Genomic DNA, 26,845 nt, shown 5'->3' with positions numbered 1-26,845 from the left:
TCTAACTCAGGTGTAACAATAATTTTTTTTAAAATTCCTTTGGGGTTCTTAAACTTAGTCTGAATCCACAAACAATGGATCATTGCTGTTCATGACCATTCTTATGTTTGATTTTCACTTTGTTTCTCAGCCTTATTCTTCACTACCTACTGTGGTTTTCAAAGATTTAATGTCTTAATTACTCCAGGGCACAAACTGCCATGCTGTAAGGTAACAGCATGAGATTCAGGATCAAGACTGTTTAATACCATTTCCAGTACACAAGTATAAGGCAAATGAAATAACTGTTACTCCAGATCCAATGCAGCACAAAAAAACACAAAAGATATGAACCCAATAATAATAACAATAAAATACACAATATAAATACATAAGTTAGAATCAATCTATGTATATAAGCTATGTCCAGAAAGTGACTGATGGGAAATAATGAAGTAGTGGAATTAGTGGGTGCAGCTGTTGATCAGCCTTGCTGCTTGGGGAAAGTAACTGTTTTTAAGTCTGGTTGCGTGCGTGTGTGTGTGTGTGTGTGTGTATGCATATATATCTATATCTATATATATATATATATGCATCTATATCTATATATATACACACACACACACACACACACACACATATATATATCTTTGATGGTGGGAAGGCTGGTACTGATGATGCAGTGGGCAGTTTTCACTACTCAATGTAGAGCCTTCTTGTCTTGTATCATGCAGTGATACAGCTTCTTAAGGAATGGACCTGACAGTCAGCATAGACTGAGTAAACAGAAGTAATCCCAACTGTACTATTTGATTGCCCGCAAATTGGAAACAGATTCAAAAGCTGATGATAAAGGAAAAACACTGTGTCTAAATATTGTACCTAAGCTCTAACAGCAAAAGGATTCTGGTATTCAGCACAGTGCACCTGTACCCCACAGTCTGACCAAGTGAATTTTTTGAGGAGATAACAAAATGCATTGATGATGTGAGGAAGCATATGACATAAGACATAGGAGCAGGATTAGACCATTGAGCACATCAAGTCTGCTCCACCATTCAATCATAGCTGATTTAGTAACCCTCTCAACCCTGTTCTCCTGCCTTGTACCTGTAAACCTTTGATGCCATTACTAACAAGAACTTATCAACCTCCACTTTAAATATACCCAATGACCTGGCCTCCACAGCCATCTGTGGCAATGAATTCCACATATTCACCAGCCTCTGAATAAAGAAATTGTTTCTCATCTGTTTGAAAGGGATGTCCTTGTATTCTGAGGCTGTGCCCTCTGATCCTAGACTCCCCCACTATGGTAAACATAAAAAATACTCATAAAAATAGAAGAAATCTAGAATACATCTCAAAAATCTGGAAGCTAAATATTTTGTGATATTTTTTGTTGGACAGGGCGTTAGAGGGTATAAAATGGCTGTTGTGTTCCTATGTTCTCTCTAGCTCAGCTGCTAGTTACTTAGAAAATACACTCAGTGGTCAATTTACCTCCTGTACCTAATAAACTGGGTGTATAGTCGTGGTCTTCTGCTGCTGTAGCCCATCTACTTAGAGGTTCAATGTGCTGTACATTCAAGAATGCTCTTCTGCACATCACTGTTGTCCCACTTGGTTATTTGCGCTACTGTTACCTCATCATCTTGAACCAGTCTGGCCATCTTCCTCTGACCTCTCATTAAAAAGGCATTTTTTCCCCACAGAACTGCAGCTCACTGATGTGTTCTTTGTCTCCCTGTAAAATCTAGAGGTTGCTGTGCATAAAAGTCACAGGAGATAGGAAATAGAAAAGGCTTGCCAGAAGGGCAATATTATGATAATTGTAGGGGATTTTAAAATGCGAGTGGATTGGGAAAATCAGGTTGGCACTGGATCTCAAGAGAGAGAATTTGTAGAATGTCTACGAGATGGCTTTTTAGAACAGCTTGTTGTTGAGCCCACTAGGGGATCGGCTGTACTGGATTGGGTATTGTGTAATGAACCAGAGGTGATTAGAGAGATGGAAGTAAAGGAACCCTTAGGACGCAGTGATCACAATATGATTGAGTTCACTGTGAAATTTGAGAAAGAGAAGCCGAAATCCGATGTGTCAGTATTTCAGTGGAGTAAAGGAAATTACAGTGGCATGAGAGAGGAACTGGCCAAGGTTGACTGGAAAGGAACACTGGCAGAAAGGACGGCAGAGCAGCAGTGGCTGGAGTTTATGCGAGAAGTGAGGAAGGTGCAAACAGACATGTTCCAAAGAAGAAGAAATTTTTGAATGGAAAAAGGATGCAACCGTGGCTAACAAGAGAAGTCAAAGCCAAAGTAAAAGCAAAGCAGAGGGCATACAAGGAAACAAAAATTAGTGAGAAGGCAGAGGATTGGGAAATTTTTTAAAAGCTTACAAAAGGAAACTAAGAAGGTCATTAAGAGGGAAAAGATGAACTATGAAAGGAAGCTAGCAAATAATATCAAAGAGGATACTAAAAGCTTTTTCAAGTATATAAAGAGTAAAAGACAGGTGAGAGTAGATATAGGACCGATAGAAAATGATGCTGGAGAAAGTGTAATGGGAGATAAGGAGATGGCAGAGGAACTGAATGAGTATTTTGCATCAGTCTTCACTGAGGAAGACATCAGCAATATACCAGACATTCAAGGGTGTCAGGGAAGAGAAATATGCGCAGTCACAATTATGACAGAGAAAGTACTCAGGAAGCTGAAGGGTAGATAAATCTCCTGGACCAGATGGAATGCACCCTCATGTTCTGAAGGAAGTAGCAGTGGAGATTGCGGAGACATTAGCAATGATCTTTCAAAAGTCGATAGATTCTGGCCTGGGTCTGGGGGACTGGATGATTGCAAATGTCACTCCGCTATTTAAGAAGGGGGCAAGGAAGCAAAAAGGAAATTATAGACCTGTTAGCTTGACATCGGTGGTTGGGAAGTTGTTGGAGTCGATTGTCAAGGATAAGGTTACGGAGTACCTGGAGGCATATGACAAGATACACAGAACTCAGAATGGTTTCCTTAAAGGAAAATCCTGCTTGACAAGCCTAGTACAATTTTTTGAGGAAATAACAAGTAGGCTAGACAAGGGAGATGCAGTGGATGTTGTGCATTTGGATTTTCAGAAGGCCTTTGACAAGGTGCCACACATGAGGCTGCTAAACAAGATAAGAGCCCATGGAATTACGGGAAAAGTTACATACGTGGATAGAGCATTGGTTGATTGGCAGGAAGCAGAGAGTGGGAATAAAGGGATCCCATTCTGTTTGGCTGCCAGTTACCAGTGGTGTTCCACAGGGGTCCGTGTTGGGGCCGCTTCTTTTTACGTTGAATATCAATGATTTGGATTATGGAATAGATGGCTTTGTGGCTAAGTTTGCTGATGATACAAAGATAGGTGGAGGGGCCAGTAGTGCTGAGGAAACAGAGAGTCTGCAGAGAGACTTGGATAGATTGAGGGAATGGGCAAAGAAGTGGCAAATGAATTACACTGTCGGAAAGTGTATGGTCATGCACTATTATTTAAATGGGGAGAGAATTCAAAGTTCTGAGATGCAATGGGAGTCTTCGTGCAAGGTACCCTTAAAGTTAACCTCCAGGTTGAGTCAGTGGTGAAGAAGGCAAATGCAATGTTGGCATTCATTTCTAGAGGAATAGAGTATAGGAGCAGGGATGTGATGTTTAGGCTCTATAAGGCACTGGTAAGACCTCACATGGAATACTGTGTGCAGTTTTGGGCTCCTTATTTAAGAAAGGATGTCCTGACATTGGAGAGGGTTCAGAGAAGATTCACTAGAATGATTCCGGGAATGAGAGGGTTAACATATGAGGAACATTTGACCGCTCTTGGACTGTACTCCTTGGAGTTTAGAAGAATGAGGGGGGACCTCATAGAAACATTTCGAATGTTGAAAGGCATGGACAGAGTGGATGTGGCAAAGTTGTTTCCCATGGTGGGGGAGTCTAGTACCAGAGGACATGACTTGAGGATTGCAGGGCGCCCATTCAGAACAGAGATGCGAAATAAATTTTTTAGCCAGAGGGTGGTGAATCTATGGAATTTGTTGTCACGGTGGCAGTGGAGGCCAAGTCATTGGGTGTATTTAAGGCAGAGATTGATAGGTATCTGAGTAGTCAGGGTATCAAAGGTTATGGTGAGAAGGCAGGGGAATGGGACTAAAAAGGAGAATGGATCAGCTCATGATGAAATGGCGGAGCAGACTCAATGGGCCAAATGGCCGACTTCTGCTCCTTTGTCTTATGGTCTATGGTATTATGAGATTAGCAGTTTCTGAGATACTTAAACCAAAGTAACTTAGACCACATTTCCTCCCCTTTCTTATGTTTGGTCTGAACAGCTAAACCTCTGTATGCTTTTATGTATTGAGTTTCTGCCTCATGATTGGCTGATCAGATAGTTGCATTAATCAGGTGTCTACTGAGAGTACAATTCCTTTGACTATCAACACATTATTACTGAGAAAGCCTTTTAGCATGTAGGATTTTAGCCTTTTAGGCAGATGGAGTTTAATGCTGAGAAGTGTGAGGTTCTACATTTTGGCAGGAATAATCCAAATAGAACATACAGGGTAAATGGTAGGGCATTGAGGAATGCAGTGGAACAGAGAGATCTAGGAATAACAGTGCATAGTTCCCTGAAGGTGGAGTCTCATGTAGATAGGGTGGTGAAGAAGGCTTTTGGAACGCTGGCCTTTATAAATCAGAGCATTGAGTACAGAAGTTGGGATGTAATGTTAAAATTGTACAAGGCATTGGTAAGGCCAAATTTGGAATATTGTGTACAGTTCTGGTCACCGAATTATAGATAAGATATCAATAAATTAGAGAGAGTGCAGAGACGATTTACTAGGATGTTACCTGGGTTTCAGCACTTAAGTTACAGAGAGAGGTTGAACAAGTTAGGTCTCTATTCATTGGAGCGTAGAAGGTTGAGGGGGGATTTGATCGAGGTATTTAAAATTTTGAGAGGGATAGATAGAGTTGACGTGAATAGGCTGTTTCCATTGAGAGTAGGGGAGATTCAAACGAGAGGACATGATTTGAGAGTTAGGGGGCAAAAGTTTAAGGGAAACACGAGGGGGTATTTCTTTACTCAGAGAGTGATAGCTGTGTGGAATGAGCTTCCTGTAGAAGTAGTAGAGGCCAGTTCAGTTGAGTCATTTAAGGTAAAATTGGATAGGTATATGGACAGGAAAGGAGTGGAGGGTTATGGGCTGAGTGCGGGTAGGTGGGACTAGGTGAGATTAAGAGTTCGGCACGGACTAGGAGGGCCGGAATGGCCTGTTTCCGTGCTGTGATTGTTATATGGTTATATGGTTATATGATTGTTATGGCCATCTGAAGACACACCAATAGACAACCCCTTTTGAAGAACATCCTACTCAACTTGAAAGACCACACTAATATTGTTACTCAACACAAGGTAGGAAGGATAATAAACAATTACCAAGGTCCTCTTGATGACCACGTGTACTGGTTAGCTGGTAACTTCTCCCGCATAGAGTATCCGGCCACCATCATATCTGGACTGACGTATGCACCAACACCTAATAACACAAGTTAGGCACCATCATTTCCAGTAATCTTAACACTGCTCAGAGAGAGGATCAACAGTTTCATCAAAGATGGATATGCCACTTGATTTAAAAATTTACCTCATACTGTTCAAATTTCACTGTCTCTTTAATTTCAATTTTCCTTTACCATTCAAGATCAGTTTCTGGAGATTTGATTAATTCCAATTCTTTCCTCAATTCATTCCTTATTTCTTTTTTCTTATTTAACTCTTGAGAGAATATGGGGTATGTCTACATGGCCAGTGTTCTGTTCTGGGTGTCAAATGTGGGGTTTCTGGGAGACTACCAGCCTCCCCAGTGGCCACATCTGCACCAGCTGCATTGAGATGCTGCTCCTTAAGAGACCGTGTTAGGGAACTGGAGCTGCAGCTCGAAAACCTTCGACATATTAGGGAAAGTGAAGAGGTGATGGACAGGAGCTACAGGGAGGTAGTCACCCCAAGACTACAGGAGACAGATAAATGATTGACTGTCAGGAGAGGGAAGGAAGAAGGTCAGATATTGGAGAGTATCCCTATGGCCATTCCCTTCAGCAATAAGTACTCCATTTTGGGGATGACCTAACTGGGGGATGCAACAGTGGTCATCCCTCGTGGCACTGAGTTTGGCCCTGTGGCTCAAAAAGGTAGGAAACTGAAATGAATTGAACTGACTTTATTACTTACCTCCTCTATACACAGCCAGCTGGTGGCGCAGTGGCAACAGCGCCGGATTTCGGAAACAAAGGCTCCCAAGTTCGAACCCAGTTGCACCTCCGCCCCTCCCCCCCCCCGGCACATTTTCCATCCATGTCACTCGCCCTCGTAAAAAAACAAGGGTCGAGTCAGGAATGTTCATACCGTGACCTGGTTAATCCGAAAGGAGACCAATCCTAACACTACATGCCAGACAAGAATGGCTGACTGGAGTGACAAGCTATGAATGAATCCTTAATACACGAGGAGTAAAAATCCCTGACCCTAACTGAAGAGGATGGCAGCAGTAAAAGGGGACTCTATAGTTAGGGGACAAACAGGCGATTCTGTGGATGCAAAAAAGAAACACGGATGGTAGTTTTGTCTCCCCGGTGCCAGGGTCCACGATGTTTCTGAACACATTAACAATATCCTTAAAAGAGAGCGTGAGGAGACAGAAGTTGTGATACATATTGGTACCAACAACATAGGCAGAAAAAGAGGGAGGCTCTGAAATCAGAATACAGGGAGTTGGGAAGGAAGCTGAGAAGCAGGACATCAAGGGTCATAATCTCGGGATTGCTGCCTGTGCCAAGCGACAGTAAGTTAGGAATAGAATGAGGTGGCAGATAAAAGCATGGCTCAATAATTGGAGCAGGAGGCAGGGATTCAGATTTCTGGATAATTGAGACCTCTTCTGGGGCAGGTTGGACCTGTACAAAAGGGACAGGATGCTCTTAAATCTGCTGGGGACCAATATTCTTGCGGGCAGGTTTACGAGAGCTGTTGGGAGTGGCATAAACTAATATGGCAGAGGGATGGGAACCAGGATGATGGAGCTGAGGATGAACCAGCAGCTTTACATGTAGATAATGGATGTAATGTGGATGAAAGGAAGGACAAGCCAATGATTGGGTTAAATTATTATTTAATTGCACAGAGTTAAATTGTTCCACAGAGGCAAAATTCAAAAGAGAGAAGAATAAAGGACTGAAGATGTTGTAATTAAATGCAGATGGCATTTGGAATAAGGTGGACGAACTCGTGGCGCAAGTAGAGATTGGTCTGTATGACGTAGTGGGCATCACTGAGTCGTAGCTGAAAGGCGGCCATAGTTGGGAGCTTTTGTATCAAAAGGACAAAAGGCATAGGCAGTGGTGTGGCTCTGTTGGTAAGAGATGGAAGTACAGCTATAGAAAGAGCTGGCATAGGGTCAGAGAATGTTGAATCTTTGTGGGTGGAGTTAAGAAACTTGCAAGGGTAAAAAAAACAATTATGGGAATCATATACTATAGGACTCCAAATAGAGGCCTAGATGTGAGGTTAAGATTACAAAGGGGGCTGGAAAAGGTATGTAATAAGGGTAAAGACACAATTGTAATGTGGGACTTCAACATGCAAGGGATTGGGAAAACCAGGTTGGTGTCACATGGCAAGAGAAGGAATTTGTTGAATGCCTATGAGATGGCTTTTTAGAGCAGCTTGTGCTTGAGCCTACTTGGGGAAAGGCTGTCTTAGATTGGGTGTTGTGTAATAACCCGCATCTTATTAAAGAGCTTAATGTAAAGGAACCCTTAGGAGGCAGTGATCATAATATGATCGAATTTATACTGCAGTATGACAGGGAGAAGCATAAGTCACATGTATCTGTATCACAATGGAATAAAGGGAATTACATAGGCATGAGAGAGGAGCTTGCCCAAGTGGAATGGAGAAGGATACTGGTGGGTTTGGCAGCAGAGAAGGGATGGCTCAAGTTCTGGAAATAGTTCATTAGGTGCAGGATGGAGACTAATGATAAAATCAGCATCAGATGAAGTCAAAGTCAGCATAGTTTCCGTGAAGGGAAATCTAGCCCAACGAATCTGTTAGTAACAGGCAGGGTGGACAAAGGAGAGGCACTGGATGTCATTTACATGCATTTTCAGAAAGCGTTTGTTAAGGTGATTGAGAAGTTGCAGAATCCGGGCCTCTGTACATCCCTCTGCAGTTGGATCCTTGACTTCCTAACTGGAAGACCACAATCTGTGCAGATTGGTGATAGCACCTCCTCCTCGCTGATGATCAATACTGGTGTACCTCAGGTGTGTGCTTAGCCCACTGCTCTACTCTCTCTATATCCATGACTGTGTGACTAGGCATAGCTCAAATACCATCTATAAATCTGCTGATGATACAGCCATTGTTGGTTGAATCTCAGATGGTGATGAGAGGGCGTACAGGAGCAAGATATGCCAACTAGTGGAGTGGTTTTGCAGCAACAACCTGGCACTCAATGTCAGTAAGACGAAAGAGCTAATTGTGGACTTCAGGAAGGTTAAGATGAAGGAGCACATACCAATCCTCACGGAGGGATCAGAAAGTGGAGAAAGTGAGCAGTTTCAAGTTCCTGGGTGTCAAAATCTCTTGGGATCTAACCTGGTCCCAACATATCAATGCAGTTGCAAAGAAGCCAAGACAGCGACTATACTTCAGTTTGAAGAGATTTGGTGTGTCAACAAATGCACTCAAACACTTCTATAGATATACCATGGACAGCATTCTGACAGGCTGCATCACTGTCTGATATGGGGCGGGGGGGGGGGGGGGGGTTGGTGGCTACTGCACAGGACCGAAAGAAGCTGTAGAGGGTTGTAAATTTAGTCAGCTCCATCTTGGGAAACAGCCTAAAAAGTTACAAAGTACCCAGGACATCTTCTAGGAGCAGTATCTCAGAAAGGCAGCGTCCATTATTAAGGACCTCCAGCACCCAGGGCATGCATTTTTCTCACTGTTACCATCAGGAAGGAGGTACAGAAGCCTGAAGGCACACACTCAGTGATTCAGGAAGTTTCTTCCCCTCTGCCATCTGATTCCTAAATCAGACATTGAACCCTTGAACACTACCTCACCATGACTTCTGGTTCTAGTACCTCACATGCCAGTGATAATAAACCTGATTCTGAAGTGCCACACTAGAGGCTGCTTAACAAGATAAAATCCTATGGCGTTACAGGAACGATACTGGCATGGATAGTGGAACTGTTGACAGGCAGGAGGCAGTGAGTGGGAATAAGAGGGGCCTTTTCAGATCGGCTGCCAGTGAATAGTGGTGCTCGTCAGGGCTCAGTATTGGGGATGCTTTTTCACATTGTTTGTCAATGATTTAGATAATGGAATTGACAGATTTCTGGCAAAGTTTGTGGATGATATGAAGATAGGTGAAATGGTAAATACTGCTGTGAAAGCAATGTGATTGCAGCAGGACCTAGACAAATTGGAAGAATGGGCAAAAAAGTAGCAGATGGAATACAGTATTGGGAAATGTATAATAACGTATTTTGGTAAAAGGAACAATAGCGTGGGCTATTATCTAAATGGGGAGAAGGTTTGAACATCAGATGTGCAAGAGGGACTTAGGAGTCCTTGTGCAAGACTCTCAGAAGGTTGACTTACAGGTTTAGTCTATGGTAAGATGTATGTTAGATATAAGAAGCAGTAAGTAGGAGGGGCTTATGAGAAATATAGGGTAGCCGGGAAGGAGCTAAAGAAAGGACTTAGGAGAGCTCAAAGGGGGCATGAGAAGGCCTTGCCATGTAGGATTAAGGAGAACCCTAAGGCGTTCTATGCGTATGTGAAAAACAGGAGGATGACGAGAACGAAGGATAAAGGATAAAGAGGGCAACATGTGCCTGGAGGCGGAGGAGATTGGGGAGGTCCTAAATGAATACTTTGCTTCAGTATTCACAAGTGAAAAGGATCTTGATCAGGATGAGGTCGAAGTAGAGCGGGCCTGTGTGCTGAACAATGTGGAGATTAAGGAAGAAGTAGTGCTGGATCTTCTTAAAAACATTAAGATTGATAAATCCCCAGGGCTGAATATGATACACCCCAGGTTGTTGTGGGAATTGAGAGAAGAGATCAAAGGAGCATTAGTTATGATCTTACAATCCTCTTTGGCTGCAGGGGAAGTGTCGGAGGACTGGAGAATGGCAAATGTAGTTCCCTTGTTTAAGAAAGATAATAGGGAGAAACCTGGGAACTATAGACCGGTGAGTCTTACGTCAGTGGTCTGCAAACTTCTGGAAAGGATTAAGGATAGGATCTACTAGCATTTGGAGAAGTACAGTCTACTCATGGATAGTCAACATGGCTTTGTGAAGAGAAGATCGTGCCTCACGAGCCTGTTTGAGTTTTTTGAAGAGGTAACAAAAGAAATTGATGAAGGTAGGGCAGTGGATGTGGTTTACATGGACTTTAGCAAAGCATTTGACAAGGTCTCTCATGAAAGACTCATCCAGAAAGTCATGAGGCATGGGATAAGTGGAACCTTGGCTGTTTGGATAAAAAATTGGCTTAAAGGAAGAAAGCAGAGGGTAGTTGTGGAAGGAAAGTATTCTGCCTGGAGGTCGGTAACTAGTGGAGTGCTGCAGGGATCTGTTCTGGGAGCCCTGCTAGTTGTGATTTTTATAAATGACCTGGACGTAGAGGCAGAAGGATGGGTGAGTAAGTTTGCGGATGACACGAAGATTGGAGGAGTTGTGGATGGAACTATAGGTTGTCGAAAGTTACAGGAGGATATAGACAGGCTGCAGAGTTGGGCAGAAAAATGGCAGATGGAGTTCAATCCGGACAAGTGTGAAGTGATTCATTTTGGAAGGACAAACCAGAAGACTGAGTACAGGATTAATGGTCAGTTACTTAAGAGTGTGGATGAACAAAGGGACCTTGGGGTTCAAATCCATACATCCCTCAAGGTCGCTGCACAGGTTGATAGGGTAGTTAAGAAGGCCTATGGGATGCTAGGCTTCATTAACAGGGGGATTGAGTTCAAGAGTAGAGAGGTCATGTTGCAACTCTACAATAATCTCTGGTGAGATCGCACTTAAGAGTATTGTGTCAATTCTGGTCACCTCATTATAGGAAGGATGTTGAAGCTACGGAGAGGGTGCAGAGGAGATTTACCAGATTAACCTTTATATCCTTCCATTTTCCTCACATTCGTGGGCCTATCTAAACGTCTTTTAAAAGCCCCTAATATATATCTACCTCTACTACGATGCATTTCATGGATGGGGCACTCACAGTGCTGCGTGTAACCTTCACCCTTGTGTTCACAAGCAAGTAATTTGTTTTCTTTGATATTTGGGTCAGACCAGGTAGCTACAATGTTTCCTTCCCTGCAGATCCATGAGTGAAAACTGGATTCCACTGACGAGCTGCGACCAGTTGACAGATTAGATTTGTATTCAAATTGATTCACCATTTGCTAAGGATTACTGCACCCATGATGTGTAAAACACATTGCCAAAATTTCCTATCCTTTTTGCTTTGTCAGTGAGCATCACTGAAAACAGATAATCTTGACATCTGCCAATCAATGTATTTAGGCTACCACAATCACAACATAAAGAATCATAGAACACTACAGCACCGAAATAAGCCCATCGACTTGCACCTCAACCATAGACCCCACCCCCCAAACCCATACCTCTCCCATCCTTGTACCTATGCAAATGTTGAAACTGAAACCACATTCGCCACTTCTGTTGGTAGTGCATTACACACTCTCACCAACCTGAGTGAAGAAGCTTCCCCTCATGTTCCCCTTCAACATTTCACCCTTAACTCATGACTTCTGGTTCTAGTATCTCCTAACCTCAGTGGAGGAAGCCTGCTTATACTTACCTTATCTATACCTTCATAATTTTCTATATTTCTATCAAATCTTCCCTCGTTCTTCTATGCTCTAGGGAATAAAGTCTTAACCTAGTCAACCTTTACCTATAACTCAGGTCTTCAAGTCCTGATATAATAAAAGTATTTCAGTGTTTGTCAAAGTTTTATAGGAAAAGCAACTAGACCACATAGAAAAACCGAGGCAACTCTGTCACCTCACTCCATATTCTTGTCTTTTCCACTTATCCCTTAATACCTTGTATGCAGAGCAAAATCCATCAATTTCAGAATGAACATAGAACTTTACAGCACAGTGGAGGTACTTTGGTCCACATGTTGTGCCAACTGTTTAACCTACCTTAAGATCAATTTAACCCTTCCCGTCTACATATCCCTCCATTTTTCTATCATCCAAATGCTTCTAAGAATCTCTTAAATGTCCCCAATATATCTGCCATTCTCTGTACATAAATGCCTTCATCTGACATCCCCTCGATACTTTCATCCAATCATCTTAAAATTATGCCCTCTCATATTAGCCATTTCTACCCTGGCTATCCACTAGATACCTCTATGATCCACTTTCTGGATGAGTGGATAGCTCATAGACTATCCACTCTATGTCTCTCATCATCTTGTAAACTCTATCAAGTCACCTCTCTTCCTTTTTTGTTCCAAAGCAAAAAGCCCGTTGGAATAATATTTAAAATGATTAATCAACTATATGTGAATTTAAGGAGAGGATTTCAACTTTGATCATCCTTCGTAGAATGTTAACAAACTTTACCATGAAATAATGGTATTTACGTGTTAAAACTCGGTGCCCTAATCCCAGACTCCACTATCTGTAGTTTCTCCATAATTATCCCAGCAGACTCTACTTATATGAGGTGAAATATATAGATATACAGTTGTTTCTAAATTTTAATCTGTTGTTTCAGATGTTGAATGGAGCAGAGCATGTTGCTTAATGAACACAGTAGATCAAATTACAGTGGATTCTGGTTAACTGGGACACTTTGGGACCAGTGCATTTTGATCCAATTAAGCAGCTGCCCCAATTAACCCAAGTTTCATGGAAAGAGTTAAAAAGGTATTAAAAAGACAAACTACAGTTTAACTAACAATTTATGTATTTAAATGATATTCAAAGCAAATTAGAACACTGCCAATACTACTATACTACTAAAAGACTATTAATTCCTAATAGTTATTGATGAAAGAATTTAATGTATTCCTTTAATTGACTGTAAATAAATAAGGTACCCCATGCAAGACTTATTGAGAATGTAAGGAGGCATGGGATCCAAGGGGACATTGCTTTGTGGATCCAGAACTGGCTTGCCCACAGAAGGCAAAGAGTGGTTGTAGACGGGTCATATTCTGCATGGAGGCTGGTGACCAGTGGTCTGCCTCAGGGATCTATTCTGGGACCCTTACTCTTTGTGATTTTTATAAATGACCTGGATGAGGAAGTGGAGGGATGGGTTAGTAAGTTTGCTGATGACACAAAGGTTGGAGGTGTTGGTGGATAGTGTGGAGGTCTGTCAGAGGTTACAGTGGGACGTTGATAGGATGGAAAACTGGGCTGAGAAGTGGCAGATGGAGTTCAACCCAGATAAGTGTGAAGTGGTTCATTTTGGTAGGTCAAATATGTTGGCAGAATATAGTATTAATGGTAAGACTCTTGGCAGTGTGGAGGATCAGAGGGATCTTGGGGTCCTATTCCATAAGATGCTCAAAGCAGCTGCACAGGTTGACTCTGTGGTTAAGAAGGCATTCATTAATCGTGGAATTGAAATTAGGAGCCAAGAGGTAACGTTGCAGCTATATAGGACCCTGGTCAGACCCTACTTGGAGTATTGTGCTCAGTTCTGGTTGTCTCACTACAGGAAGGATGTGGAAACCATAGAAAGGGTGCAGAGGAGATTTACAAGGATGTTGCCTGGATTGGGGAGCATGCCTTATGAAAACAGGTTGAGTGAACTCGGCCTTTTCTCCTTGGAGCAATGGAGGATAAGAGGTGACCTGATAGAGGTGTATAAGATGATGAGAGGCATTGATCATGTGGATAGTCAGAGGCTTTTTCCCAGGGCTGAAATGGGTGCCACAAGAGGACACAGGTTTAAGGTGCTGTGGAGTAGGTACAGAGGAGATGTCAGGGGTAAGTTTTTCATGCAGAGAGTGGTGAGTGTGTGGCATGGGCTGCCGGCAACTGTGGTGGAGGCGGCTACGATAGGGTCTTTTAAGAGACTTTTGGATAGGTACATGGAGCTAAGAAAAATAGAGGGCTATGGGTAAGCCTAGTAATTTCTAAGGTAGGGACATGTTCGGCACAACTTTGTGGGCCAAAGGGCCTGTATTGTGCTGTAGGTTTTCTACGTTTCCAAATAAAATCAGCACAGACACCAAATACAGATAATGGCAAACAGGAGGAAATCTGCAGATGCTGGAAATTCAAGCAACACACACAAAATGCTAGTGGAATGCAGCAGGTCAGGCAGCATCTATAGAGAGAAGCACTATCGACGTTTCGGGCTGAGACCCTTCATCAGGACTAATGACTGCAACTTCCAAATATTCACTTTCATTGTAACATTCGAGATGATTTTGATACCTTCAAATCCTTCATTGTTCCTAGCCTGATGGGAGTAGTGAAGTTGTTTCATTTTCACTCCCAGCCATTTCTGGTATCTCCAAGTCTGAATGTTTGAAACAGCAGTGAGCGAAACAGTTCTGAATTGTCTTACTGCTTATTTCTCGCCAACAATCAGTGACAAAAATCACTACTTTTTGAACACAAACCCATGCAACAGACACAATTAAAAAGTGTTTGCTCTAAGCACGGTGTAGTGTCTAACAGTCATATAAGTTCACACGTCTGACTCTTCTCAGACGGCAGAGTGTACATTCGCAGAGACTTCTACAGGATCAAAGATCTTGTTGTCCTTTTTAAGTATATTTTTAATGATCACATAACACTACCGGACATTAACTTAAATACTGCAGGAGTTGCTCATTGGTGGATGTGGTGAAGGAGCTGGAAAGTGAAGGTGCAGATCTTGCTGCTGCCTCTATCAGAGAGGCATTGGAGGAGCGGTGCATGAAGGTGATATCCAGTCTAACAACGACTGATCAGCTTAGTCGCTTTTCTAGTGCTCGCAAGACCCTGTTGGACATTATTAATCAGGAATGCTGCAAGCCCCGTTCCTGGCGCATGGCATGGCAGATAGCGGGGGAACTGCATGGCCTTCGCCATAGCAAGGACTAAGCCTCAAGCCACAGTGTTGCCTGTTTGCAGCTGCCCAGGAGAGAGGAGTCAGTGCGCTCCACCACAGGCAGAATGGTGCAGTGTTCAAGTGCAGTTGGTGCTGCCCCCAAGTGTTCACTCGGCAGAAGACAAGCCGAGTGTTGTAGGGGTCAGACTGCAGACCCCTGCAACATTCATGGACTCAGGCTCATGCATAAATTTTTCTTGTGTGACTTTAGCTTACTGTTATCTTATACATGTTTGCTGTCTTATTTGTGCTATATGCACCTTGTGCTGTGTGTATCTGTTGGTACAGTATATCTTGGCCCTAGAGTAATGCTGCCTCCTTTGGCTGCCTTCATGAGTATTCATGTATGGTTGAATGACAATTAAAATTGAACTTGTTAGAAGCTGTTCAGCAACATTTTCTTGTCCCAATTAAGCTGCATAGTGTCCCAATTAAACAAAGGGAATCCCAGCTATTTTCACAAATAAGCGGACACCCTGATTGACTGATAGCCCAATTAACCACATGACAATGTTTTTGTGGCCATGCTTGCAGATGATACAAAGATGGGTGGAAGGGCACGTGGTGTTGAGAAAGCAGGGAGTCTCCAGAAGAACTTGGACAGGTTGGGAGAATGGGCAAAGTAGTGGCAGATGGACTCGTGTCAGGAAGTGTATGGTTATGGTAGAAAGCATAAAGGCGTGGAATATTTTCTAAATAGGCAGAAAATTCAAAAATCAGAGGTGCAAAGGGACTTGGAAGTCCTCGTGCAGCATCCCTTAAAGGTTAATTTATAGGTTGAGTCAGTGGTAAGGAAGGTAAATGCAATGTTAGCATTCATTTTGAGAGGACTAGAAAATAAAAGCAAGGATGACAGACCGCACGTAGAGTATTGCAAGTAGTTTTGGGCATCATCTGCAAGCTATGTACTGATATTAGAAAGGGTCCAGAGGAGGTTCATGACAATAAATCTGGAAAGGAAAGGATTACCAAATATTGAAAGGCTTTGAAAGAGTAGACGTGGAGAAGGTGAGCCTAGGACCAGAGGGCACAGCCTCAGAGTAGAGGGATCTTCATTTAGAACAGAGATAAAGATATATTTCTTTAGGCAGAGTGCCACAAATCCATAAGACCATAAGACAAAGGAGCAGAAGTTGGCCATTCAGCCCATCGAGCCCATCGAGTCTGCTCCGCCATTTTATCATGAGCTGATCCATTCTCCCATTTAGTCCCACTCCGCCGCCTTCTCACTAGAACCTTTGATGCCCTGGCTACTCAGATACCTATCAATCTCTGCCTTAAATACACCCAATGACTTGACCTTCACTGCCACCCGTGGCAACATATTCCAGATTCACCACCCTCTGGCTAAAAAAATTTCTTCACATCTCTGTTCTGAATGTGCGCCCTTCAATCCTTAAGTCATGCCCTCTTGTACTAGACTCCCCCACTATGGGAAACAACTTTGCCACATCCACTTTGTCCATGCCTTTCAACATTCAAAATGTTTCTATGAGGTCCCCCCTCAATCTTCTAAACTCCAAGGAGTACAGTCCAAGTGTGGTCAAAAGTTCCTCATATGTTAACCCTCTCATTCCTGGAATCATTCTAGTGAACCTTCTCTGAACCCTTTCCAATGTCAGCATATCCTTTCTTAAATAAGGAGCCCAAAACTGCACACAGTACTCCAAGTGAGGTCTTACCAGTGCCTTATAGAGCCTCAACATCACATCCCTGCTCCTATACTTTATTCCTCTAGAAATGAATGCCAACATTGCATTTACTGTGAAATATGTGGAATTCAGTGGCACAGACAGGCTGTGAAAACCAAATCATTGGGTATATTTAAAGCGGAGATCGATAGGTTCTTGATTAGCAAGGGCATCAAAGGTAATGGAGAAGATGGGAGAATGGGATTCAGTGGGACAATAATTCAATCATGATGGAATGGCAGACCAGACTCAAAGAGCTGAATGCTCTAATTCTGCTCCTATGCCTTATGATCTTCTACACCAAGAAGGAAATTTACAGTGGCAGCAATCACTGATTGGGGTTCAATTTCTGCTGCTGTCTGTAAGGAATTTGTACATTCTCCCTGAGACTGCATGGATTCCCTCTGGGTGCTCTGGAGTCCTACCACATTCCAAAGACATTACATTTAGGGTTAGTAACCTGTAGGCATGCTATGATGGTGCTGGAAGCATGCAAGTACTTGCAGAATACCTCAGCACATGCTGAGACTGTGTTGGTCATTAACACATATGACACATTTCACTGTACGTGTCAATGACTATATTAGTCACATGTACAATTATTAATGTCCCATAGCACACAGAAGATGAAACTAACAGCAGCAGAAACACTTTAAAAGCTGTCAACCCAAACCAGGAAAGCAAGTATAAAACTACCTTAGGAAAGCGAGTTATTCCGATCAGTTTAATGAGGTCTATTCTCACAATTCTGGTATATGCGATATCCAGGTTGGAGTAGCACCTCTGGTGAAGGAGCTTGTCATGTGCACTATGGGGCAGCTCACTCACCTTTGGGCCGCACCAGACACTCAGATCTCACCTGTGGCTCCAAGTAGCTGCTTGCATGTGACAGCGACTACACCCCAGTACACTGCTTTGACAGATAGGCTAAACCAGGTGAAGGTAGCTGGCAGACCTCATACCCGGTGAGATAGGGACATTCCTGTCCTAGCATGTGAAATCAGCTCTAGTGGACTGGTTGGAGAGGTCCAATGGCTCGGAAGGCAGTTCTGCAATGCTTTGTGGAGAGCAAAGGGCATGAAAAGGCAGAGAAGTGATGACTATCTACAGCAACAAAGGAAGACCCTAGTTGTGATGACTACCCGGATCCACTGCACCCAGACTTCCCAGGTTGAGAGAGTGGAACTGCCCCAATGTAACAGCTTTTCCACTTTAAATATTCTCCTGCACAAGTTTCCGTCATAGCCAGATATAACTGACAGCCAACAACGACATTCTCGAACTTACCAATGATATATGTGGAAGTACCCCCTGGAGCACCAACTGTGGAGAGACAGGGTCCATTATTGCCAGCACTCGACACAAAGATAATGTTGTGCTTCAGAACTGCCTCTTCAATCACCTTGCATATCCTCCTGGATGAAAAATTAGAAAGCCAACATCATCAATGCAGGCTCAGTGTCACCTGCATCAGGTTTAATATCATCGGAGTACATCGTGAAATTTGGTGCTTTGCGGCAGTACTACAATATAACAATAAATTACAGTAAGAAATATATCTAAAAAATTAATTAAATATATAGTGCAAAAAGAAAACACCAAAAACAAAGAGAAAAAAAAGTGAGGTAGTATACATGGGTTCATTGTCCGATCAACAATCTGACAATGGAGGAGAAGGAGCCATTCCTAAAATATTGAGTGTGTGCCTTCAGGCTCCTGTACCTCTTCCCTGACGGTAGTAATAAGAGGGCATGTCTTCAAAATCATTTCAATTAATCCCACTTCCATCTGTTACTACTACAACCCCCAGAATTTCTCCTGTTATATTGATCCAATTTCGTATTAGAAGATGCAGCTGAAATTACTTCCACTGCTGCTTCAGTCACTACACTTCAGATCACTGTGTGAACAATTCTCCTCAGAGAGCGGCAACAGAGTAGTTAGTGCAACAATTTACAGCACCACTGATCCAGGTTCAATTCCCACCCTATCTGTAAGGAGTTTGTACATTCTCACACTTAGAAAGAAATCAGGAAGGCTGAAAGACATGTAGTTGCTTGAGCAGAAAAGGTAAAGGTTAAGGGATTCCACAGATATTAGAATCAGAGACATTCTGTCGTGAAATTTGTTAATTTTATGGCAGCAGTACAATGAACTACATGATAAATAACTAGAGAAAAAACTGATATATAGAAAAATCCCTAGTTACATTAAATAAGAGTGTGTGTGTGTGTGTGTATTAAATAGTTAAGTTAAAGTAAGTAGTACAAAAAAAAAGTAAAAAAGTGGTGAGGTAGAGTTAAAAATCACAAAGAGAAAGTCTTCAGATGCTGGAAATCCAAGCAGCACACTCAAAATGCTAGAGGAACTCAGCATCTAAGGAAAAGAGTAAATAGTCGGCATTCTGGGGCAAGATCCTACATCAGACCTGATGAAATGTCTCAGCTCGAAATATCAACTGTTTTCTCTTTTCCGTAGATGCTGCCTGGCCTGTTGAGTTCCGCTAGCAATTTGTGTCTGCTAGTGAGGTAGTATTCATAGGTTCAATGTCCATTTAGAAATCAGATGGCAGACAGGAGGAAGCTATTCTTGAATCACTGAGTGTGTGCCTTCAGGCTTCAGTACTTCTTTCCCAATGTTAACAGTGTAAAGAGGATATGTTAAGAGCAAAAGGATTGCAAGGGACAAAATTAGTCCTCTGAAAGACCAGAATGGTAATCCATGGGTGGAGTCAAAACAGATGGAGATCGGAAATGCATTCTTTGCATTTACTCAGGAGACGGATACAGAGTCTACAGAAGTGAGGCAAAGCAGCATCCACTTCACGGATTACAGAGGAGATGTTTGCTACGCTGAGGCAAATCAGAGTGGATAAATCCCCAGGGCCTGACAAGGTGCTCCCTTGGACCCTACGGGAGACGAGTGCGGGGCTTATCAGCGGCAGCAACTAAGCTCGACAAACGAGTGCTTCATGCAGGTCAGAGGCAGTGATTTAAAATGAGAGCTTTGTGGGCATTAGTCCATTGTGCGGGGCCCATCAGCGGTGGCAACTAAGCTCCACGAACTAAATAAAAATATCGAAGGGATAAGCAGAGCGGCCATTGTCAGGGTGGCCAGCTGTCGGGAGTTGGCCAGTGGAGAGAGTAGAAGCGACAGGCTTTGGCTCATTCAGGCTTCAGTGATAGCGGGCTTCAGCGAGTTAAGTGGGTAAGTGGACTTCGCTTTTTGTGTTTTTCTTTGCATTTTTTTTGAGGGATAGAGAACATGTTGGTAAGGTTAGTATTTTGCTCTGGGTGTCAGATGTGGGAGTCCTGGGAATCTTCCAGTCTCCCAGATGGCCACATCTGCGCCAGGTACACCGAGATGCAGCTCCTGAGAGACTGTGTTAGGGACCTCAAGAGAGAGAATTTGTAGAATGTCTCAGGGATGGCTTTTTAGAACAGCTTGTTGTTGAGCCCACTAGGGGATCGGCTGTGCTGGATTGGGTGTTGTGCAATGATCCAGAGGTGATAAGAGAGCTTAAGGTTAAGGAACCTGAGGAACAGTCATCACAATATGATCGAAGCATATTACAACAAGCTGGAGGAACTCAGCAGACCTGGAGGCACATGACAAGATAGGCCAAAGCCAGCATTGTTTCCTGAAAGGAAGATCCTGCCTGACAAACATACTGCAATTCTTTGTGGAAGTTACAAGCAGGATAGACAAAGGAGATGAGGTAGACGTGGTGTACTTGGATTTTCAGAAAGCCTTTGACAACGTGCCGCACCTGAGGCTAAGTAGCAAGATAAGAGCCCATTGAATTACAGGGAAGTTACTATCCTGGGTGGAGCATTGGTTGGTCAGCAGAAAACAGAGAGCGGGAATAAAGGGATCCTATTCTGGCTAGCTGCCGGTTACCAGTGGAGTTCCACAGGGGTTGGTGTTGGGACTGTTATTTTTTATGATGTATGTCAATAATTTGGACTACAGTATTAAAGGATTTGTGGCTAAATTTGCCGATGATAAAAAGCTAGGTGGAGGAGCAGGAAGTGTTGAAGAAACAGAGAGCCTGCAGAGAGACTTACCGTAGATTTCGCACTACAGAGCGCACCTGATTAAAAGCCGCTGGCTCTAATTTTAGAAAGAAAATCAATTTTGTACTTGTACAGGCCGCACCGGATTTTAGGCCGCAGGTGTCCCACGTTGTAATATGAGATATTTACACAGAAAGATATTACACGTGAGGATTTTTAAACTTTTAATTAAATCCATATGGTAACAAACAAATACATATTGCAAATGCTTTTTTTCGAACCGTATTAAATATACATACGTATCGGTAACACACAAATTACGTTGCATATACATTCCAATATCTCCTAGCGACTGGTAAAAATATATATACTGCAGCCTACCAGGAAAAGTTATTGATCGCCTTTAACTTAAAAGCAGCGTTTTGGCTCCGCCGCTCCCCCCCACCTTCCCGTTTATCGCAAACCGGTATTTCCCACAAGACGCGGCGAAACCGGATGTGATGTCTAGCATTCCGGGCTGTAGTACAGAAAACATACTAACAAATGAATTACTAAGCGAAAATATTATAAACTAAATAACTGCCATAAAGGCAGCACAATGCTTTTCTTCGAGTGTTTTCCATGTTGATGAGGGTGAGTACAAATGACTGATTTACAATAATTTAATTGTGAAAGTGCGCTTGATTTATCGTACAATTTCATTGGACCTCTGTGAACTACTCATCAATTTTATTGGTCTACTGTTACGAGGCAAAATGTTTTTGGCGGCATGAAAAAAAACCATGCATTAGCCGCACCGTAGTAAAGACCGCAGTGTTCAAAGCTGATCAAAATGTGGGAAAAAAGTAGCGGCTTAAAATCCGGAATCTACGGTAGAGTTTAGGGGAATGGGCAAAGAAGTGGCAAATAAAATACAATGTTGGAAAGTGTATGGTCACGCACTTTGGTAGAAGAAATAAACGGACAGACTATTATTTAGATGGGGAGAGAATTCAAAATGCAGAGATGCAAAGAGACTTGGGAGTCCTTGTGCAAGATACCCTAAAGATTAACCTGCAGGTTGAGTCAGTTGTGAAGGCGGCAAATGCAATGTTGGCATTCATTTCTAGAGGTAACGAATACAAGAGCTGGGGTGTAACGTTGAAGCTGTATAAGGCACTCGTGAGATCACACTTGGAGTATTGTGTGCAGTTTTAGGCTCCTATTTTAGAAAGGATATACTGACATTGGAGAGGGTTCAGAGAAGATTCACAAGAATAATTCCAGGAATGAAAGGGTTACCATATGAGGAACGTCTGGCAGCTCTGGGGCTGTATTCCCTGGAGTTCAGGAGAATGAGGGGGGATCTCATAGAAACATTCCAAATGTTGAAAGGCCTGAACAGATTAGATATGGCCAAGTTATTTCCCATGGTAGGGGATTCTAGGACAAAAGGGCACGACTTCAGGACTGAAGGACATCCTTTTAGAACTGAGATGTGGAGAAATTACTTTAGTCAGAGGGTAGTAAATCTGTGGAATTTGTTACCACCAGCGGCTGTGGAGGCCAAGTCATTAGGTGTATTTAAGGCAGAGTTAGACAGGTTCTTGATTAGCCAGGGCATCAAAGGGTATGGGGTGAAAGCAGGAGAGTGGGGATGACTGGATGAAGTGGATCAGCCCATGATTGAATGGTGGAACAGACTTGATGGGCCGAATGGTCTACTTCTGCTCTTACATTTTATGGTCTTAAGTGCAGAAATTGCTGGGGCCCTAGCAGAGATATTTTAAACATCTTTAACCACAGCAGAGATGCTAAAGGATTGAAGGATAACCAGTGTTGCTCCACAGTTTAAAAAAAGTCTCTAAACAGAAACCAGGAAATTGTAGGCCAGTGAGTCTGACATCAGTTGTGGGAAAGTTATTGGAAGGTATTCTAAGTGACTGGATATACAAGTACTTCAAAAGGGGAACCAGAGTGTAGGAACAGATGTATGGGAGAAGCAAGAAAAGAAAACAGTAAAGTTCTTTGTACTGTTAGAGATAAACAGAGAGGAAGAGGTGGAGAATTTCTTAAATGCATTTATTTTAATGCTAGGAGCATTGTAAGAAAGGTGGATGAGCTTAGAGCATGGATTGATACCTGGAAATATGATGTTGTAGCTATTAGTGAAACATGGTTGCAGGAGGGGTGTGATTGGCAACTAAATATTCCTGGATTACGTTGCTTCAGGTGTGATAGAATCAGAGGGACAATGGGGGAGGTATTGCGTTGCTTGTAAGAGAAAATATTACAGCGGTGCTCTGGCAAGATGGATTAGAGGGCTCATCTAGGGAGGCTATTTGGGTGGAATTGAGGAATGGGAAAGGTGTAGTAACACTTATATTATAGACCACCTAATGGGGAGCAAGAATTGGAGGAGCAAATTTGCAAGGAGATAGCAGATATTTGTAGTAAGCACAGGGTTGCGATTGTGGAAGATTTTAATTTTCCACACATAGACTGGGAGCCCATACTATAAAAGGGATGGACGGTTTGAGGTTTGTAAAATGTGAGCAGGATAGTTTTTTGCAGCAATACACATAGGTACCAACTAGAGCAGGGGCAATGTTGGATCTTCTGTTAGGGAATGAAATAGGTCAGGTGACGGAGTTATGTGTTGGGGAGCACTTCGGGTCCAGTGATCACAATGCCATTAGTTTCAATATAATTATGGAGAAGGATAGGACTGGACCCAAGGTTGAGATTTTTGATTGGAGAAAGGCTAACTTTGAGGAGATGCGAAAGGATTTAGAAGGAGTGGATTGGGACAATTTGTTTTATGGGAAGGATGTAATAGAGAAATGGCGGTCATTTAAAGGTGAAATTTTAAGGGTACAGAATCTTTATGTTCCTGTTAGGTTGAAAGGAAAGGTTAAAAGTTTGAGAGAGCCATGTTTTCAAGTGATATTGGAAACTTGGTTAGGAAAAGAGAGATATCTACAATAGATACAGGCAGCATGGAGTAAATGAGGTGCTCGAGGAATATAAAGAATGTAAGAAGAATCTTAAAGAAATTAGAAAAGCTAAAAGAAGTTATGAGGTTGCTTTGGCAAGTAAGGTGAAAATAAATCCAAAGGGTTTCTACAGTTATATTAATAGCAAAAGGATGGTGAGGGAGAAACTTGGTCCCTTAGAGAATCAGAGTGGACAGCTATGTGTGGAGCCGAAAGAGATGGGGGAGATTTTGAACAATTTCTTTTCTTCGGTATTCACTAAGGAGAAGGATATTGAATTGTGTAAGGTAAGGAAAACAAGTAGGGAAGTTATGGAAACTATGACGATTAAAGAGGAGGAAGTACTGGCGCTTTTAAGAAATATAAAAGTGGATAAATCTCCAGGTCCTGACGGGATCTTCCCTAGGACCTTGAGGGAGGTTAGTGTAGAATTAGCAGGGGCTCTGACAGAAATATTTCAAATGTCATTAGAAACAGGGATGGTGCCGGAGGATTGGCATATTGCTCATGTGGTTCCATTGTTTAAAAAGGGTTCTAAGAGTAAACCTAGCAATTATAGGCCTGTCAGTTTGACGTCAGTGGTGGGTAAATTAATGGAAAGTATTCTTAGAGATGGTATATGTAATTATCTAGATAGACAGGGTCTGATTAGGAACAGTCAACATGGATTTGTGCGTGGAGGGTCATGTTTGACAAATCTTATTGAATTTTTTGAAGATGTTACGAGGAAAGTTGACGAGGGTAAAGCAGTGGATGTTGTCTATATGGATTTCAGTAAGGCCTTTGACAAGGTTCTGCACAGAAGGTTAGTTAGGAAGGTTCACTCGTTATGCATTAATATTGAAGTAGTAAAATGGATTCAACAGTGGCTGGATGGGAGATGCCAGAGAGTAGTGGTGGATAACTGTTTGTCAGGTTGGAGGCTGATGACTAGTCATGTGCCTCAGGGATCAGTACTGGGTCCAATGTTGTTTGTCGTATACATTAATGATCTGGATGATGGGGTGGTAAATTGGATTAGTAAGTATGCAGATGATACTAAGGTAGTTGGCGTTGTGGATAATGAAGTAGGTTTTCAAAGTTTGCAGAGAGATTTAGGCCAGTTAGAAGAGTGGGCTGAATGATGGCGGGTGGAGTTTAATGCTGATAAGTGTGAGGTGCTACACTTTGGTAGGAATAATCCAAATAGGACATGCATGGTAAATGGTAGGGCATTGAAGAATACAGTAGAACAGAGTGATCTAGGAATAATGGTGCATAGTTCCCTGAAGGTGGAATCTCATGTGGATAGGGTGGTGAAGAAAGCTTTTGGTGTGTTGGCTTTTATAAATCAGAGCATTGAGTATAGGAGTTGGGATGTAATGTTAAAATTGTACAAGGCATTGGTAAGGCCAAATTTGGAGTATTGTGTGCAGTTCTGATCACCGAATTATGGGAAAGATGTCAACAAAATAGAGAGAGTACAGAAAAGATTTACTAGAATGTTACCTGGGTTTCAGCACCTAAGTTACAGAGAAAGGTTGAACAAGTTAGGTCTTTATTCTTTGGAGCGTAGAAGGTTGAGGGGGTACTTGATAGAGGTATTTAAAATTATGAGGGGGATAGATAGAGTTGATGTGGATATACATTTTCCATTGAGAGTAGGGAGGATTCAAACAAGAGGACGAGTTGAGAGTTGGGGCAAAAGTTTAAGGGTAACACGAGGGGGAATTTCTTTACTCAGAGAGTGGTAGCTGTGTGGAATGAGCTTCCAGTAGAAGTGGTAGAGACAGGTTTGGTATTGACATTTAAAGTAAAATTGGATAGGTATATGGACAGGAAAAGAATGGAGGGTTGTAGGCCGAGTGCGGGTCAGTGGGACGAGATGAGAGTAAGCGTTCGGCACAGACTAGAAGGGCCGAGATGGCCTGTTTCCATGCTGTAATTGTTATATGGTTTATATGGTTATATTATAAAAGACATGGTCTAATTAACAATAGTCAGCATGGCTTTGTGCATGGTAGGTCATGTCTAAACAATCCTATTGAATTTTCAGGGAGTTACTAGGAAAGTGTATGAAGACAAGGCAGTAGACGTCGTCTATGTGGACTTTAGCAAGGCATTTGACAAGGCCCCTAATGAGAGGTTGGTCAAGAAGGTTCAGCACTTGGCATCAGGCTGAGGTAGTATATTCAGTTAGATGCGTTGGTGCGGGCAGCGGAGCGGGAGCAAGGAGTGCTCAAGGTCGGCAGACGACTGGAGATCAGAGGATCAGCCGTTGTAGGTAGGCCGAGACTGTCGGACCTACCTGGACAGTACCTGAGGAGGAAGGTAAAACTGCGCAGGCGCGGGTGACGTCAGCGGCGAGCACGGAGTTTAAAAAGAGGCCCACTTTCAGGAGCGGGCAGTGGCGGTGCCGGCAGCGGAGTGCGCGGGAGCAGAGTGCTGGGCTTTGGCTCAGCGGGCTTCGGCGCAAGGGGACTTCGGTGAGAGGAAATCAGTGAGCCTGAATACGTGCTTGCTGAAGTAAAAAAGGTAAGGTCGGTAGGTACTTTTTTCATTTATTCTGACTAATCTGGGATCAGGTAATGGGGGAGACAGTTAGAGCAGTGGTGTGCTCCGTATGCAGTATGTGGGAGGTCAGAGTCAACACAGTTGTCCCTGATGACCACACCTGCAGTAGGTGCATCCAGCTGCAGCTCCTATCACACCGAGTTAGGGAACTGGAGCAGGAGCTGGATGAACTACGGATCATTCGGGAGGCAGAGACAGAGATAGATAAGAGTTATCGGGAGGTAGTCACACCGAAAAGATAGGAGGTAGGCAAATGGGTGACAGTCAAGAGAGGCAGGGGGAGCAGACAGAGAGAGCAGAGCACCCCTGTGGCCGTTCCCATCAACAATAAGTATACCGTTCTGGATACTGTTGGTGGGGATGACCTACCAGGAACAAGTTGCAGTGGTCCTGTCTCTGGCACTGAAGTTGGACCCTCGAC

At 42.9% G+C, this 26,845-nt stretch overlaps 1 protein-coding gene across 1 annotated transcript in view; it reads right to left on the bottom strand.

Moving 5' to 3' along the window:
- Nucleotides 1–26,845, bottom strand: part of LOC140734152 (tripeptidyl-peptidase 2-like) — a 209,655-nt gene that overhangs the window by 121,245 nt on the left and 61,565 nt on the right. Inside the window, exons 9-10 of the mRNA XM_073057757.1 lie at nt 18,168–18,295; nt 5,450–5,549 (exon numbers count right to left, since the gene is read on the bottom strand). Of these exons, the coding sequence (XP_072913858.1) occupies nt 5,450–5,549; nt 18,168–18,295 (228 nt within the window). The remainder of the gene's footprint in view (nt 1–5,449; nt 5,550–18,167; nt 18,296–26,845) is intronic.

The sequence above is a fragment of the Hemitrygon akajei genome, chromosome 10 (genome assembly GCF_048418815.1).
Source record: "Hemitrygon akajei chromosome 10, sHemAka1.3, whole genome shotgun sequence".
Taxonomy (NCBI): Eukaryota; Metazoa; Chordata; class Chondrichthyes; order Myliobatiformes; family Dasyatidae; genus Hemitrygon; species Hemitrygon akajei.
Note: the sequence above shows the minus strand (reverse complement) of the source record. Positions and strands in the feature narration are given on the sequence as shown.